The sequence below is a fragment of the Staurois parvus genome, unplaced genomic scaffold (genome assembly GCF_062004578.1).
Source record: "Staurois parvus isolate SC_StPar_1 unplaced genomic scaffold, SC_StPar_1.0 ptg000017l, whole genome shotgun sequence".
NCBI classification, from domain to species: domain Eukaryota; kingdom Metazoa; phylum Chordata; class Amphibia; order Anura; family Ranidae; genus Staurois; species Staurois parvus.
The window spans coordinates 15194789-15214084 of record NW_028317813.1 but is presented as its reverse complement, the minus strand read 5'-3'; the positions used below and the strand labels follow the sequence as shown (position 1 = coordinate 15214084).

At 41.4% G+C, this 19296-nt stretch overlaps 1 protein-coding gene across 2 annotated transcripts in view; it reads right to left on the bottom strand.

The window, feature by feature from the left end:
- Window positions 1–13509: 13509 nt before the first annotated feature.
- Window positions 13510–19296, bottom strand: part of LOC149473346 (transmembrane protein 198) — a 48198-nt gene continuing 42411 nt past the window's right edge. For both annotated transcript variants that reach the window (XM_089680275.1, XM_089680282.1), the window contains exon 5: window positions 13510–18695. In XM_089680275.1, coding sequence (XP_089536401.1) covers window positions 18546–18695 — 150 coding nt within the window. In that variant the 3' untranslated portion in view covers window positions 13510–18545. The remainder of the gene's footprint in view (window positions 18696–19296) is intronic.

Genomic DNA, 19296 nt, shown 5'->3' with positions numbered 1-19296 from the left:
ACATTTTACGCACACACGTTAGATTAGCACATTTAACACTTTGAATGTCCCTATTACAGTTGCAAGAAAAATTAGTGAACCCCTTGGGATTACGTGGAGTTTTGCATGAATTGGTCATAAAATGTGCTCTGAACGTCATCTAAGTCACAACAATAGAAGAACAGTCTGCTGAACATAATACTACACAAACATTAGATGTTGCAATGGTTTTATTGCACATAACATGTAAACATTCACAGTGCAGGGAGGAAAAAGTATGTGAACCTTTGGACTTAATAACTGGTTGACCCTCCTTTGGCAGCAATAACCTCAACCAAACGTTTCCTGTAGTTGGCATGTGTGAGCAATACATCATTTAAATGACAACTTTGTGTAGAAAAAAAAAATTTCATTTTCAGAAAATTTGTGGCAAAAAAAATGTTCCATGGACTCAAAATGCCTCTCTGCAAAATACCTGGGGTGTCTACTTTCCAAAAAGGGGTCATTTGGGATGGAGGGTTTGTACTGCCCTGGCATTTTAGCACCCCAAGAAATGTGATAGGCAGTCAAAGTAAAAGCTGTGTAAATTCCAATATATATACCATAGTTTGTAGACGCTATAACTTTCACACAAACCTATTAATATACATGTATTGGGATTTTTATTTGGCAAAGACATGTAGCAGAATACATTTTGGCCTAAATTTATGACTTTGAGTTTATTGGATATATTTTATAACCAAAAGTGAAAAATATTGTTTTTTTTTCAAAAATTCCGGTCTTTTTTATTTATAGCGAAAAAGTAAAAGTAAAAACTGCAAAAGTGATCAAATACTACCAAAAGAAAGCTCTATTTGTGTGAAAAAAGGGCATACATTTCATATGGGTACAGCATTGCACAACCGCACAATTACCAGTTGAAATAGCGCAGTGCCGAAAAGCAAAAAATGGCCTGGTCACGAAGGGGGCTATATTTTCCGGAGGGCAAGTGGTTAAAACAGCTAAAAAAAACAATAATAATTTAATGAAGTAGAAAATAGCTTGCTTAGTAACAATCCCTAAAAGGTTAACCATAGCTAGAGGGATGCCAATACTGCAGCTTCCAACTACAGCCCTGAAGGCACCGGGTGGTTAATGAACCCAAACCTTACCCTGCCAGAGAACAGGACATGATGAAAATGTTTTGTTAAGAAGAGCAACAAAAAGGTAGGAATCTGCAACAGAATTACAATAATATACTGCAATGTACACAAACCATCCATGGAATTGTTGACGACATAAAGACCTTCTCTTTTTTTTTTTTCTTTTGAGAAACTGGAGAGTACAAACAAATATAAAAGGGATGTCCTCTATTCCAGCAGGCAATGCTGGCTATGGTAGTCATCCACAGGTGACTCCTCTACCTTCTCTGGGAATGCTGGTCTTTTGAGGGGGTTGGCATAATGGCACAATAGTAAAGCAAACATGAGAAGCCATCAACAGGTTAATGTCATATGTGAACAAAGTATGTATGTAAACTTTCTACACCTGTTATGCCATCCGACTGTAAACACTGGCACTGTGCGGGTGTGCTTGCCTAGGGGAGACTCTGCTGACACCACTGTCCACTTCCCATAGACCCAGCGGACCCCAGACAAGGCTGTTAGCCATGATAAAAGCCACCGCGAGGGCTTGATTCCAGGCTATAGGTGTATGGATAGTCTTTGGTTTTTCGCACTGATCCATTGTTAAAATACGATCAATGTACTTTTTGACATACTATCTACTTTAATTGTTACAGATTTGTTATTATATGTACGACTGCTTTTGACCTACCTGTTTTTGATGTTATAATCCTACCTGCACACACCACAGCGGTTGCAATTGTATCTTCTAAAAACAAACTTTTCCAATAAAAATTTATTGAAAGGAAAAGCTGTCCCAAGGACCAGCAGCGGGGCTCCCTGGATTATGAATCATTTAGCCGGTACACCAGGGTTCGCGTCCAGCTGAAACCCACACGCATGGACGGACAGCCAGCCCGGTAGAGGAGCACACCTAGGTCCTGCACATGGGAGGAAAAAGAGGAACATTGAGGCTGCAGGTGGGCTCAAAGTCATGAGTTAGGTCCTGGATGGAAGCATGGGGGGGGGGGGGGTGGAGCCCTTACCCAGCTGTGCTGACATGGAGCTGTCAGGAAATAAAGAATGTGAACATGTAGTTAGAAAACACATGTAAAACATCTGCTTACATTTTTTATTAAAAGTGATGTCTTTAAAGTGATCCAAAATTGTTGTAGTTTAATTTAAAGAAGAATGAAGCCGCCAGTCAGGTCACTTAACCCCTTGGCACCGGCGCCTCCCGGCCCTTTAAGGGTTTCAGCAGCTGGGAGGCGGGCGGGGTTTAAGGGTCATGTGACCGCCATGATTCGCTGTCATGGCAGTCACATGATCGGGAAAGGTCCCAATCACGAGGAGATCGGGACCTTTCTATGAGTACCAGACGTGTGCTGGGAGTGCGCAGGGCGAGCGCTCTCAGCACATTTTTTTGAATTGCACGCAAAAGTGCGGCCGCTCGGCGTCAATGTCCAGATGCCGAGAGGCCGCACGTTTGTGTGCGCTCGGCGTGAAGAGGTTAAGCACTTGCTACTGTACAAAGGTTTGTTTAGTGTTAGGTGTGCAATCAAGGTATATTATTGTCGACAGGAAGAGGTCCACTACGTGTTTTGGTCCTGTAGCAAACCATTCTATTCTATCTGTGATGTGGTCATGTGAGTCACATGCACTATATTGCCAAAAGTATTGGGACACCCATCCAAATCATTGGATTCCGGTGTTCCAATCACCTCCATGGCCACAGGTGTAAAAAATTAAGCACCTAGATATGCAGACTGCTTCTACAAACATTTTTGAAAGAAGAAGGTCGCTTTCAGGAGCTTCATGAATTCAAGCATGGTACCGTGATAGGTTGCCACCTGTGCAATAAGTCCATCCGTGAAATTCCCTTGCTACCATTAGTGGTGTTATAACAAAGTGGAAGCAGCTGGGAACAACAACAACTCAGCCACAAAGTGGTAGGCCGCGTAAAATGACAGAGCGGGGTCAGCGCATGCCGAAGCGTTCAGTGTGCAGAAGTCGCCAACTGTCTGCAGAGTTAATAGCTAAAGACCTCCAAACTTCATGTGGCCTTTAGATTAGCACAAAAACAGTGCATATAGAACTTCATGGAATGGGTTTTCATGGCCGAGCAGCTGCATCCAAGCCTTACATTGCCAAGTGCAATGCAAAGCGTTGGAGTAAGTGGTGTAAAGCATGCCACCACTTGACTCTAGAAGAGTGGAGACGTGTTCTCTGGAGTGACGAATCACGCTTCTCTGGCTGGCAATCTGATGGACGTGTCTGGGTCTTATGGTGTGGCGTTGTTTTTCAAGGGGTCGGCTTGGCCCCTTAGTTGCTGTGAATGAAACTCTTGAGGCGTCAGCATACCAAGACATATTGGACAATTTCATGCTCCCAGCTTTGTTGGAACAGTTTGGGGATGGCCCCTTCCTGTTCCAACATGACAGTGCACAAAGCAAGGTCCATAAGGACATGGATGAGTGAGTTTGTTATAGCTGCAAAGGGTGGGCCAACTCAATATTGAACCCTATGGACTAAGACTGGGACGCCATTAAAGTGCATGTACGTGTAAAGGCAGGCATCCCAATAATTTTGGCAATATAGTATATGTCATGCAGAGACAGCTGGTAAGCCCACTTTGATCTCAGCAGTGCCTCCAAATGTAGCAATATCTCCACTAAGGACAACGCCTCTGTGAACAGAGTGGATACTCTTCCTGGGAAATTAACCAGTAATCTAATCAAAGTAATTGAGAGCAAAGAACTACTGCAACCAGCACATAACATTAAACATAAGTATTTAGATGCACACCAGCATACAAGTATTATATAACAGATTAATAACGGCACATACATCTAATGTGCAAATAGGTATGATCAGCAAAGGATCCAACAAGAGTCCTGGTGGACTTCGCACAAATATTAGGGATGCACCGATACCCAAAACCAATACTTTCTGGTGTACAAAATGAGTTGGAGAGGAGAGAAACCCGCAGGGATTTCAAATCCCCAGAGCTGTGAAGCAGCTTTCTCTTCTTTCCTTGCAGGGATGACAGTACGGGCTAGACAGTTTCTGATTGGTCAGCACCGTGATGGTCCTGATCAATAAGCAGTAGTGTCATCCCTGCAAGGAGAGGAGAGAAAACTGTGGGGATGTCAAATCCCCAAACTGGTAAAGCGGCTTTTAGTTGTGTGACAGCATAGGATCGGTGCAGGGAGGTTTCCCACATGACAAGCCTGGGTTCACACAGGAGCGGAGGGGGATACTGCATGAGATTCGGACAGGAATGGCACTACATTGCTGTTCAAATCCTAAGCCATTCTTTGCAGTGCGATTTGTGCCCGTTCCTTTTGTATAGACGCAAATCGTACCGCAAAGTATCAGTACTCAGTATTGGCGAGTACTTGACCGAAAGTATTGGTACTCGTCGATAAAAAAAGGGCATCGATGGTGCATCCCTAACATATAACCAAGCACATATACTGTAGCTATTAATAGAGATACCTCCAGTTGAATGTTGCAGCAAAGTCCAGTTGCAGGGGTTCCTGAAGATGATGCGTCATTTGAGTCGGAGACCTGAAGACAAGATTGACAGTCATGGAGAGATTCTCCAACTGTTGTCCAACCAGCCTGACAGGGCTGTACACAAGCTGGGGCTATGATGCTCTCCTTTACAGCCATTTTAACTGAAGCTGCCGAGTTTGACAGGTGGTAATGCTTGTCAAGCTCATTCATTGACGTCAATGGGGCGGCACTGCAATTGCAAACCAAACACTTGGCTGCAGTTGCAGCAAAAAATTTGCCCAGAGGGGAAACAATAATAAAAACAAATACAGATTATAACACTTCCCCATTTGTCCAAATCTAAGATAAATATATAAATAAAAGATGTAGCATTAGTTTCTTGGTAGAAAGCACCTTTTCCCAATGAGGACACTTCAGTCAGCACATGCTAGTTCACGATTATGTTCATATTGTCTTTATTGATCTGTTTTTATTTATCCTTGTTTAGTTTATTGCAGTCAGGTTTTCTGTGTTCCAAGGTTGTGTGCTTAGTAACCTGATTTGGATTTGTACTTTTTAGAATGAAAAAACAAAATATTTTAAAAAGACACTGTGCATTTGCGCCAGCTCAATGCATAAGGCAGGACATATACAGATATATGCATTAGGGTTCTTTTATGAAACATGATATACAGGGCCCTGCCAGAGATCTAAACAGAAGAATACGAATATACAGTACACTGTATAGGGAATTACACCAGGCCAACAAAACAAGGCAGTGCTACTGTGCAGTATCTCTGACTCACTGAAGGTCTATTCCAAGCATCAACTACCCTTTCGGTAAAATAATACTAAGATTAGATTTTAACTCACTTTGAAATCATGTCCCTGTGTTCTTGGTCCTAACTTAATATTGAAAATATTGCCCTCCTAAACTTATTTACCCTCTTCATATATTTAAAGGTTTCGATAATGTATCCCCTTTCTCTTCTTTTGCCAGACTGTACATATTAGGTCTCCACAGCCCCTCCTGATTTGTTTTAGCCCTCAGACCTTTCATCATTTTTGTTGCCTGTCTTTTGGACTTGTTCTGGACTTGTCCAGAACTGGGCACAGCATTCTAAAGATCTATATAGGGGAATCAGGACCTCCTTCCTCCTGCTGATGACCACTCTAGTGATAACTAAAGATCTATATAAGGGAATCAGGACCTCCTTCCTCCTGCTGATGATCCCTCTAGTGATAACTAAAGATCTATATAGGGGAATCAGGACCTCCTTCCTCCTGCTGATGACCACTCTAGTGATAACCAAAGATCTATATCGGGGAATCAGGACCTTCTTCCTCCTGCTGGTGACCCCTCTAGCGATAAAAGTCTATATAAGGGAATCAGAACCTCCTTCCTCCTGCTGGTGACCCCTCTAGTGACGTATACTAGAATACTATTCGCTTTTCCCACTTCTTGGCCACACTGTTTGCTCATTTGGCAATCATCTGACATAAATACCCCCAAGTCCTTTTCCTCTGAAGTGCTGGTCAACACTGTACCCCCAATGTTGTACTCATTCAAGGGATTATTTTTACTATAGGTTCATTATGTTACATTTAGAAACATTGAACTGCAGATTCCATTGCTCTGACCAATCTTCCAACAATGCCAAGTTATGTTCCATGTTACAGACACCTCCAGGGATATCAACCCTATTACACACCTTTGTGTTATCAGCAAAAAGACATACCTTACCCAACAAACCTTTAGTTATATCACTTACATATAGATTACATAGAGCAGGACCTAGTACAGAGCCTTGGGGTACACCACTAGTGACTGGTCTCTGTTCCGAATGAACATTTACAACCACACACTGCTATCTATCCATTAGCCAGCTGCATATCCACTGAACCACCCAAAGGCTAAGTTCTAGCTTGTACAACTTTTGTATTAGATCATTATGTGAAACTGTATCAAATGCCTTGCTGAAATCAAGATATGCTATGTCCACAGCACCACCCTGGTCCAAAACATTGGTAATATAGTAAAAAAAATCCAATCAGATTAGTCTGACGTGATCTGCACTCAGTAAAGCAATGCTGCTTTAAGTCCAGCAAGTTGTGTGTTTTTAAGATATCATTGATCCTTACTTTTACCCTAGGTTCACACTTAGGCAGTGCGGAAAACACAACAATCCCTGCGCGGTTCATGCAATGCATTCAAATTGCACTGCCCTTGTGATCTGCAGTGGGTATCAGTGTAATCTTAATGGCACCCCCAAACGAATCACAAACGCATTATGGTTTGCCTGCAACAGATCACATGGTACAAAACAACCATGCAATCTGGTTTTAGTGTGGCTCCAAAAAAGTGCCTGCATGTCTTTGGTGCAATTTGAGCCCATTAAAAATGGTAGGGCTCAAATCGCAACACACTGAATCGCATGTAAATTGCACAGGAATGTGATGCAGCTCCTGTGCAATTCACATTCGGGCTGTAGTTTGAACCTGGGCTTAGGAGTGATTCTATTAATGTGACCACAGAAGATGTTAAACTCATTGGCCTGTAATTGCCAGCTTCTACCTTGCTGCCCGTCTTGTGGATAGGTACACTATTAGCTTTCTGCCAGTCATGGGGAACTTCTGTTAGAAGAGATTGATTAAAAAGATCAGTTAATGGTCCAACAACTATACCTCAAAGTTCTCTTAGAAATCTATCATGAATACCATCAGGGCCCATTGCATTACCACTTGCCTACCGGGCACTTATACCCCCTTCCTGCCCAGGCCAATTTTCAGCTTTCAGCGCTGTCGCACTTTGAATGATAATTGCACGCTCATGCAACATTGTACTCATATGAAATTTTTATTATTTTTTTCACACAAATAGAGTTTTCTTTTGGTGGTATTTAATCACTGCTGGGTGTTTTATTTTTTGCACTATAAACAAAAAAAGCGCACAAAATTTGAAAAAAAAAAAGTTTTTCTTTGTTTCTATTATAAAATTTTGCAAACAGGTAATTTTTCTCCTTCACTGAAGTGTGTTGATGAGGCTGCACTGATAGGCAGCACTGATAGGCACTGATGAGGTGGCACGGATATTTTCAATTTTCAGCCCTGTTGCACTTTGAATGACTATTGCGTGGTCATGCAACACTGTACCCATATGAAATTTTTATCATTTTTTTGTGACAGATAGCTTTATTTTGGTGGTATTTAATCAGCTCTGGGTTTTTTATTTTTTCTTAAACAAAATACCACTGAAAATGTAAAAAAAAAAATGTTTTTCTTAGTTTTTGTTATAAAATGTTGTAAATAAGTGATTTTTCTCCTTCACTGATGTGTGCTAATGAGGCTGCAGTGGTGGGCACCGATAGGCTGCACTGATGGATACTGATGGACACCGATAGGTGGCACTGATGAGGAGAATCCCTGCCACGGCACCTCCTGTCTGGAGTTTGCATGTTCTCCCTGTGCCTGCATGGGTTTCCTCGCACACTCCAAAGACATGCTGGTATGTTAATTGGATCCTGTGTAAATTGGCCCTTGTATATGAATGTGAGTTAGGGACCTTAGACTGTACACCCCTTGAGGGTTAGGGACTGATGTGAATGTACAATATATATGTAAAGTGCTATGTAAATTGACGGCACTATAGAAGTACCTGAAATAATAAGTGACACTGAAAGGCAGCTCAGATGTGCACTGATATGTGGCACTGGCAGGTGGCATGGATGAGCGATGGCATTGATGGACACTGACAGGTGGCACTGATGGGGCTGCACAGATCATCAGTGCCCTGATAATCAGTGTACATGTCCCCTCCGAAGAATGCCACTTACCAGCTCTCCTCTCCAGCTGTCAGCGTGACAGCTTGTGAGGAGAGAAATGCCGTTAACCGGCATTTCCCCTATTTACATGCGATCAGCTGTGATTGGACACAGCTGATCACGACTGAGCCGTCATCTTCGGCTCTTTCCGTTGATTCGCTGTGTCCGAGGGCCACAGCGCACCGCCGATCGCCACGCGTTCCTGGAGCCGTGAAGCGCGGTTAGAATGGGAGAACGTCATATGACGTCCTCCCAGAACGAGAGAACCGCCTTGTGCCCGTCGTTGTACTATATGATGAAACAATGAATATCAGTCTAGCACCTTCATACAGTCTTACGTTTGTGATGAACAAACAATAAGCGCATAGGTTCAACGTGTTTTGCTGCATTTGCTTCCTCAGGATCCACACTTGAGATGCAACACTAGAATTAATAAAAATAGAATCCAAATAATATCTTAATTTACATAGAATCAGCAAAAGAAAAAAAAAACTATGACAATAGCAATAGTGGGGGTCAATAATGAGTCAATCCTATACGCTTGTTTGTTCATCACAAACTTAAAAGTCATGTATGATGGTGCTAGACCATGATATTCATTGTTTTTACGTAAAATGTCTATTTTAACAGAATGGATTAAAACATTTGGGGTTTTTTTAGTTTTGTGTTTTATATTAATCCCATTGTGAGGTACATGTAAAGTTTTTTTCTGAGCAAGATAGTGCCACATTTTTGCTTCGGAGTGGTTACTTATGCTTGCTATTGTTCCTGCTATGATTGAAAGTTTGGCATGGTACCACAATGTGGATACTTCTAACTTGGCTCCAAAACACACATTGTCTTTCTTGCTAAAAAATTTTTTGGTACTTTTTTCTCTTTAACCACTTGCCCTCCAGAGGATTCCCCCCCTCCTTCCTTACCGTACTAACGACATTTACTTCCTTCTTTTCCCACACATAGAGCTTTCTTTCAGTGGTATTTTATCACTTCTGCTATGCAGAGCCATACAAAGCAGGGTGCATGAGCTGACAGGGGAGAGATTTGTGTTGCTTATACACAGGTCTCCCCCCCCTTGGTAATAATCAGAGGCTGCCGGGTGCTGGCGGGGGATCAACAGCAGGGACCCAGTGATTGACAGCTGAGGCCACACGCCCCCTACCTGAAACTGCAAAATCACATATATATATGTGATGCGGGAGGCGCAGGCGCAAAGTTGTTAAACATGTCCAGTAAAAAAAAATGTAATCAAATTTAGGCCAAAATGTGTTCAGCTACATGTATTTGCTAAAATAAAAAAGCACTGACTCTGTACTAATGGCACTGGGCAGGAAGGGCTTAACATGAGGGGAAATCAAAGGGTTAACTGTGTGCTGGGAGTGTTTTTCTGGTGGGAGGTGTGTTGGTGCTTCACTGTAAGAACACTGCTCTTGATGGCTGTGCTGTGCACAGCCATCCAGAGCAGTGTGCTCAAGCCGACAGGGAGGAGGACTGTTAGTAAACAAAGCAGCCCTCCTTCCTGTCGGAGATCCTCGGTAATCAGCAGCCGGGACCCAGTGACTGACGGCTGCGAATGAAAACGAGGGAAGGGTGCGAGTGCCCCCGACCCGGAAATGCAAAAGCACGTATATATACACATGTGATTTTGTGCACCCCTGCCACCCTGTAGCAGTATAGCCACTATAGGGCAGCGGGGATGTGGCTAAAGGAAGACAATCATTATAACATCTAGGTAACCAGGAGAGGTGACTAATGGTCTACTTCTTTCATGACAGATTTCCTTTATGTTAGAAAGTCCAGGGGATTGACTTAATTTAAATATTCTGTATATAAAGCTTTTTTTGCTGTCTGTGTCACATTGGGAAGATCCTCCTTCACTCCTCATTCCAAAAGACAACAGGAAGTGAGAAGAAATCTCTTCAAAGTGACAAAGGTGCTGTTAGTTGGCACCAAAAGTCCACATTGGAAGATTTCACCTCTCATTCAGTTCTTGGAATTGCACAAATTTTTTAGCCTTCTGACCATGGTCATAGCACATACTGAGGGATAAATCTTCCCTTCAGGGACACACACAACCTGACAGAGGTTCCAACCCTTCCCTACTCTCTAAAATGTAAAAGGGATCGATTTACTAAAACTGGAGTGCAAAATCTGGTTCAGCAGCGCATGGTAGCCCATCGGCTTACTTCTTCAGCTAGTTCAATTAGGCTTTGACAAAAAAAAAGAAAAACCACCTAGAAGCCGATTGGTTTCTATACAGAGATGCCCCAGATTTTGTACTCCAATTTTAGTAGATCAAGTTTTGACCTTAACCATGCTGTCTCATGCTCACTTGTATTAAGGCCATACTCTTTTTTTCCAGAATTAATTTTGGCCAGAGCAAAATACTTACGTGTTCTTGCAAGGCAAGACCACTTACTGTTATCTCACATATATATTCTTATTATAGCCAAATTTACCACCTCGACTCCTCCCACAGTTTTTACACTACATAGACAGTAATATACCGAAACGTGCAGATTGTTCCCTATTGGTGTGCTATTACTTTGTGGAACGTTTCGCCGAATGGTTCACGAAATATCGGCGTTTTTGTGGTGAAATTGGTCCCATAGGAATGAATGGCGGAATGTTCAAAACTAGAGTGTGAGCTGAAAAATCAGGACATGATTTCTAAACTGGTATCACTCCCTTATTTTCAAGCCCGCCTACACAAATCTTATATCAAAACATTCAGCTATCCCTGCTGCCACTAAAAATGTCCATGGCTAAGCCATAGTCCTGATAGTTTTCACAATATGACCATTTGTTTGCAACTCACGCCGCCCATTGACCTTTTCACAGTTACTCCAGCCACTCCAACCACACAACAGTTACTCAAGCCACTCCACCCAGTTACTCCGCCCACTCCAGTTGTAGACTACTGGTGGAGGCAAGAACACTTCACACAATTTCCCCAGAAATTTTAGCTTTTCTAGTTTAATTTTAAAATCTCAGATGCAAAGAACCCTCCAGTGTTTTCCATGATCAATGGGCCGCACAACCCCATGTACATATAGTCTGAATAGTGAGATCTGATGTCCTACCGGAATGTACATTCCACAAAAGTACATTAAGTCCTTGGTGCGGATGATACGCAAATATGCAGCCTCGCAGTGGCTGGGCCTTGACGCCAAGAGGCCACATATTTGTGTACACAATGTAAACAAACATACGTCGAGAGCGTGCGTCCGGTGTGCTCCCAGCACATTTAATGGTGCCTAACGGAAAGGTCCCTATTGCTACTTGCGATCATGGCTTTCTGATTATGTGACCGCCAATCATGGCAGTCACATGACCCTAAACCCCGCCTTACAGCATTACAAACCCCTTAAAGGGCTGGGAGGCACCACTGCCAAAGGGTTAAGCCATTTGCTTTGTAAAATTGCAGCGTTTTGTTGTGTGATTAAGGGAGGTGTTGCGGTGCAAATCAAATGCATTTCTGAATATGCCTTCTGCATAGGTTCTCTCCCTCCCCTCTATGATAAACTAACACACTTATCAGTCTACCAGGGAAAGGCATGGGAAAACTCATTGTAATCCGATAGCTCCCATTGAAGTATTCAAATCGCACAACACGCAGGACCCTTTTTCAAAACCGCACCCCCACTATAATGCATATATGTGAATGCCCTTTACTGAAACACATTCAACTTCACTTGTTATGGAAATTCGCAAGCTCAAAACGCACGCACATAAGTGCAAAGAGCAAGTGGAAAGTGTAACCAGATTTTAAAACTGCTCTCTATCCTCTTGAGAGATAGTTTATAATTGGGTGATATGGGCTTCTGAACTTTCCACATCCTCCACTTTCATGTCCAAACCAGTATACATATGAGATACCAATCCCACATTTGGGGAGTGGACATAGCTTGATAAGATGTGACTAGGAGTATGGGACTCACGGATAACGATGTCTGAAAGGAACCACATTCCGCCAGGCCTGTGTTCAGTGCAGTAGGGGAAAAATCTGATTGGTTGCTAATATTTATTGCTGACACTTTGAAGTGACGCTAAAAGGAGATCCTAATCTCCAAAAATAATCCAGTCTCCTCCACTACTTAATGACCTGTGACCTATTTTTCATGAAATCCAAACTTAAATTTTTTTTGCCTCCTTGTAAATGTCTTTCATGAGCGCCCAAACTTCTTCTTTTCCTCTCACTTCCATTTGTTTGGAATGAGCAAAAGCACTGTTCTATGTACACTACAAATTTCAAACTCCATCTCGGGAGCGAGCAAAAAAGCATGGCTACATTCCTACATACCATGGAGAATGAACCAGGTACCCTCTAACAGGAGAAAAAAGAAAATGTACAGATATGGAGGAGTCTCAGAATAGGGGGGTATCATTTGAGTTAAAGAATAAGTTCATGGGCGATGTATGGGCAAGCAGATATACAGACAGGAAGACTCAAACTATCATAGCACCAAAGTAGTTCATTGAGAACTACAAGCCGACAGCCGCTAAAGCTGTCGGGACTTGGTAGTTTCTCATTCACAGAGGACTGTGAATGAGTGACAATTGGGCAGGCAGAGTCCTGCACAGCCAGTGGGGGAGAGAAGATTCCCTGCTAGATGTCAAAGCAGGGGCCAGTCTGATCATAACTTGTTACACTCTGAATTTGGGTGTAACAGGTTATGAAAGGTGAACTTATCCTTTAAAAAAATCTATTAAAGTATATATTTTTAAACACCCTGGTCGTACCCCATTGTCCACGATTAGTGCGGTCATATCAGTGCGGTTCCAACTTGGTCAGAGCCGTACCAATTTCTAAAGTAGTGCATGCACTACTTTTGCTGCGATTTGCATAGACATCTGTTACAGATATCTTGAAAATCGCAACTGAAATCGGCAGGTCACCCGATTTTTAAATCATGTGACTTCATTGTAAGTCGCACGATTTCAAAATCAGCTTTGATGTGACCGGGGGCTTAATCCAGATTATAGTGTCACTTTAATGAAGGAGGCCTTGTATTCTCAGAGAACGCATTATATTCCCTTCCCTGCAGTTTATTTCCTTCTCGTTTTAACCCTCACATGAAAACAGCAAATAACCAGAATCACAAATAAAACCTTGTTCTGTACATTTTATTTCACAATGGCTTTCATGAGGCATTTCTAATATTCAGATTATAGAACAATAAGGCCCCATTTTAAGAACATTACTAACAGTTCGAATGACATAAATATTTGTAGTAATGTGGTCCTTACGAGGATGTGCCTGTGGGAAACCATACAAGGGGTGAGGATCGAAGACTCTGTTAATAGAAATGTTTTTAACACAAAGCAAAGCCAGTTTAGTAATCGCTCAGTATACAGTTTAACAAAAACGTAACAAAAATACAGCAAAACAGTATTTAAAAGGGATCGCCCTACTAATAGAAACTTTGTACAGAACAAGGCCTTCCTTTTACTGGTCATGTAAATTGTCACAGTGGCTTAGGCATATCCCAGGGAAAGCAGGCTTATATGACTGTAGCAAACCACTGGGATAACTTCAAGCCCACCTCCAAGGAACAGATAAATCCTCCCTTGCAGCGGGGCTGCTCCTGCACTGCAAAAATTAGGTGCTTTTTTTAGATTTGGGGCAGCCGGTGCTGTCCATTAGTCCTTTGCCATCCTCATATCCAATTCTAGCCTATAGGCTCTTTATTGGACTTGACATCAGAGGACCTGTGACCACTGAGTGTAGAGCAGACAAGGCAGCAGGGACTGGTCTTAGTCTGAGGGGATACAGGGGAATCGGGTACATTTTTTTTTTTTTTTTTTGTGGCCCCTTAGACCTAAATAAGCATTTAACCCTTGCAGGGTAACCCCACTACAGAGGAGGATTTTTACTTTCCCTGGAGTTCATGTAATAAGTGTCACTACTCAGATGACAGATAATGTGGCTAAAGAATTGTGTCTAGCCACTTCCAATAAACACCAACAATACCAAAACACAATACTTTTTTTGGATACGAAATATCAGAGTTAGCAAAAAAGATTGCTATATATTGTGTACAATCTGTAACTGTATAAAAGACTTTGAACATTTAATATTAGGAGCCAGTCAATCTGACCTGCAGGCCAGGAAGGACTTTTAGAGAGCAAAGTAGTATGTGACCTCAGTGAAAACAACAGAAAAGGTTAGGTTCCAGCTGCCATGTGTCTGGCCATTTTTCTCTTGGGATCCATCTAGTCCTGCTAGGTTTTTTTTTCTTTGTTTTTCATAAGATTTAAGAAATGTCAAATATAACGAGTTACTTTGCCTCCAAAAACTTGGCCTTGAAAGAATTGTTCTGTATATAGGTCACATTTGCTCCTTCCATTACTTGAACACAAGGTGGCAGCATGTGAGCTGCTATTATCCTATTAACACGTTGACTATGGCAGCAGCACACAATTTCCACAACATTGATGCGCAGAACCATCAATCCAAGGGGTATCAAAATAGTGTATGAAACATTCTGCACTATTCATTTAATTCTCAATAGCATTAAATACATACACCCATGCAATGAAATGGTATATCCTATTTTCTTACAAAATACCTGTATTACCTATGAAGAGCCATCAACGTTCTGCTTTTCCTCAGCCCATCACCATGTACATGTAAATAAAAGGAGTCTGTCTGGATTAAAATATAGCAGCTGCAACAGCTGACTTTTTCCAAAGTGCAGGCTACAAGACTATCCTCCTGACCCTTCCTGCACATACAATAAAATGAGACATTGATCAAGCAAATTAGCAAAATAATTAGTCACAATTTAGGATAAGTCTCCACCCACAGGTTTATAGACCCATGCCTTGGGTTTTCCTGGGCAGCCAAGTGTGACAGTTTGAAAAATTCAAAAAGATTACTGAAGACTAGATAGATTTCTACTCTAAACAGACATCATTAAGCTGTGGTCAGGGTCAGGTTTAACACAGTCACCCGTGCAGAGTAGCCAAAAGGAGGAGTTTATGACTTGTAATAAATCTGTCCAACTGCTCCTGTTTAGCATTGTGACAGCATTGATAAATGCCCCCCATTGGCTCAGAACAAGTATGTGTACATGAGTGGTCTAACAATCCACTGGGTTGCAGGATTGTGCATTAGACCAACCACCCCAGATTATACACCTTACAAAAAGTCAGCAATGACAGCTCTTTTTTCCAGCCTGCCAGTTTCCCTTTAAGGAAAAAAAAAAAAAAAAAAACCTTCTGTGGCACTTAAAAGGCTATTATCTGCTCTGTACCAGCCATTCTCCACCAGAGGTTGTTAGGGAGCTCCGTTCCTTTGATGGTGCCTGCATAGCCAAGGACCCTACGACACCCTAACTGTAGGGGGGGGGGGTGTATTAGGACCACCACTGTAAGGGGAACATTCTTCCAACTATCCCTCAAGGTAAGGGACCTTTTTCCCAGTGACCTCCAGGGGTTCCCTGAGGCCTGGATATTATTTTAAAAAGGTCCCACTAAAGGTGAAAAGGTTGAGAAAGGCTGCTATAGAGATAGAACAGGAACCAAAAGTGTGCCCTGGGCACAGAAGGCAAAATTGCAATTATACTTTGGGGTGGATTCACTATATAGGTCTCACATCTCTTTATATTTGGCTGCCAAATTACAGCTATTTTAGTAGAACGTCCTACCTGTTTAAAATGCATTGGAAACAAATGGGTGCAATTGGAAGAAACCACTCATCAGTTTTTGAGGACAGTCAGTTGAGTTACCACTTTCTTCTCTTTATCTCTTGGGGGTTCTTCTTGTAGAAGAAAACAACCCTCTGAAACATGTGGTGGTGTGGGAGTTCTTGTGCTGGGATCTTAAAGTGGTTGTAAACCCTTACATTATACTCAGTGAATGGACTGGCCTCAGGTGATGCACAGATGAAACAAATCCTCCTACATATGTTGAATAGATGTACAGGACAGATGGCTATAGATAAAACAGGTGCAAATCCCTGAATTTACAAAGGACCTCTCTGAAAAATAAGGTGTGGGGAGCTCTCACTTTGCAGAGCTTAGTGAGAGGAGCTCTTAGAGCTCATTGGAGGGAAGGGACGCACCCCCTTCATGGAGCACACAGGAACAGAGCTGAGGCTGTCAATCGATCTGTAGGTCCCTCCCCTGTCACCATTTGTCAGAAGTGACTCATGCAGATAGCAGGAGGAATTAAGTAGCAGATAGAAATGACATGTAGTGCTCTGGATTAAGACAAGTACACACTATAGAGGGATAGGCTTTGTTTATTATTCATGTCTGAGGTTTACAACCACTTTAACAGGTAATAAGGAGAGGGATCAGGCATGCAGATATAAAAGATAACCTTTCAAAAAATATGGGGTCTAGATAAAAAAAAAAAACACTTTAGGGTGCATGTGCAGTGGCAGACTTTGTAAAATGAATGACAAAGAAAATGCATATCAGGTGTCGCCTCACTAAACCAAGAAAAAAGATGGCACCTCCCATACATCTATCCCAACGTATTCCTTTAATTAGGCTATATGCAGCTAAAATGGAAGTAGTGGTTTTGGGGTATACCTTTGTAATATTCCTATAATGCTTTTCATAGATAAATCCATGGCTATAGAAAAAAGGCATAAGTAGGATGAACCTGAGTAGAGGTGTCATGCTGCAGAGTGAGACTTTTGTGGATGACCATGCTGCAGGACCAGATGTTATCCCCATTTGCTCTGTTGTTGCCCTCATAGCTAAATGGACATTTTATTAAAGTGCAAGAAGTTTCATTTTTATGCATCCAAAATTACAGTATTATATAGATCAGTGTGCTGTATAATACAGAGATTTAACAATTTTTCCTCCAACCAAAAATATACATATGTCTTTATATAAATTTTTTTCTCTGGGGTAAATAGTCCTTCATAAAATCCATGACAACATTCAGCTAGTCTAAAAAAAAAAAAAAAAAAAAAAAATATTTAAGCCACTAATTTCTGCATTTTAAGGTTGTACACTGTCTGCAAAGATACAAATATAAAGGCCTAAAAAGAAAGAAAAAAAAAAACTAATATTAGCTCCAGCCATTTTTTGTTCATTATGCAAACTTTTGCTGTTTAAAAAAAAAAAAAATGCATGAACTATACTGGCCATTTAAATTTTACTATTAGGCGGCATTTTAGAGGTTATAGAATGAAGCCTTTTATGAATAGAGATTTGGATTCTTTATCAGTCCTATGCACATAAACAAAACAAAAAAAATAAAATAAAAACCAAATACAAACACACTGCAGTCTTAAGGCAGTGTAACATCTCAATATTTTCCCCTCTGATGCATTTTTCATTGAAATTAATAGAAACATCAAACACAGGTTAGTTGCATGTTATTAACACCAATTGCAATGCACTTTGTATTGAATGTCAATATGCATCATAATGCACATCAATATGTTTAGTAATAAATTGGCATGCATCTTAAAAAGGCATTGACATACATTTCTATTGACTTCAAATGGAAAAGGCATCAGGCAAAAAGGTGAGAATCCAGCCTTAATGATTAAATTATACTCCCACATAGATTTTGTTTGTAGCAAATTTGTCTTTTTAAAAACACATGCAAAATCATTGCTCGATATTGGTTTCCATTATGGCACCCATATTTCCCCCATTTTAGTGGCTGTCTTTCTCGCTCAAGAAGCAACTGCAGCATCCAATCAGAAAACAGAAAGAGTTGCTGTGTTAATTGCATCACTGAACAATTTGTTGGTGATAACTCAAGGGAAAAAAACAAAAAAAAAACAAACAAACTTTGAAGCAATATGTGCATACATACAGTACATGTTACAATACATCTTTATAAAGCACAGTTTTATTTTAGGTGTATTTTCCCTTTTATACGGATATAAAACCCTGATCGAATGTGCAGTATTGCATACATGTTCACTTAAAATGAATCTTTCTATACTAGCCTGCCTGGAACCAGCACAATATAACAAAAGAACAATTATACTGATCCATTCATTACAAATGGTCTGGGAATTCGGGTTCCAAAAGTTCGCATTATTTGGAAGGCAAGACATGGGACACTCGCAAATGAAATGGTAAGATGTGATAAGAGGCGACACGTAAGGCACAGAGAAGCTGCTATGTCTGATCACATAGTAAGTGCAGCTGGAGATCAGAACACCTCACACTTGGATCACAGGCGTAGTGGCTGTAAGAGGCACAGTGGAGCCACACTCATAGTCCATGTCCACAACAGTTTGCATATTTGTGCTAAGGCTGCTCATGGATGTGCCGCTACCAGACTGACGTTCTCTCAGGCTTTGCAGGTAACTCTGTAACAGAAAGAGAACAACTCAGATGATGTTGAAATTTTACATAGCCGAACAGCAAATGACAGGCCGCTGGCCATGGCCTCTGAAAGACCAGAGCAGTAATAGTTGTTCAAACAGCTTTAAAGAGTATGTTACCCCAACATTTCTTACTCTAGATATGTGCCTGAGATACCATGTACTTGTATGGAAATGTATCCTGCTCGCTCTGTATTGCTTCCTTTTTGTGAAATTCCCAATGTTCCTGCCAGACCCTCTGCTTTCCTATTAAAAAATGAACACACTAGGCATGAGAGCACAGCGTGGTCAGTTTTCTGGCTGCGCTGTGAACTCAGCATGCTCTCCTCCAATGATCAGACTTGCACTAACACACCCCTGTGCACAGCCATTCACTGGAAAGATCAGTGCACTGCTGTTTCTCCACCCTCACCTCTCTATGCAGAGAACAGAAGGTATGTGATCACTTATTAAAAAGAAAAAAAAAAAAAAAAAGTGCTTATGTTTTTTAGAACTACAGTAATACCTCGGTTTAAGAATTTAATTCGTTCTGCAGGACTTTTCTTATAGCGAAAAAATTCTTAAACCCAAACGCCGTTTCCCATAG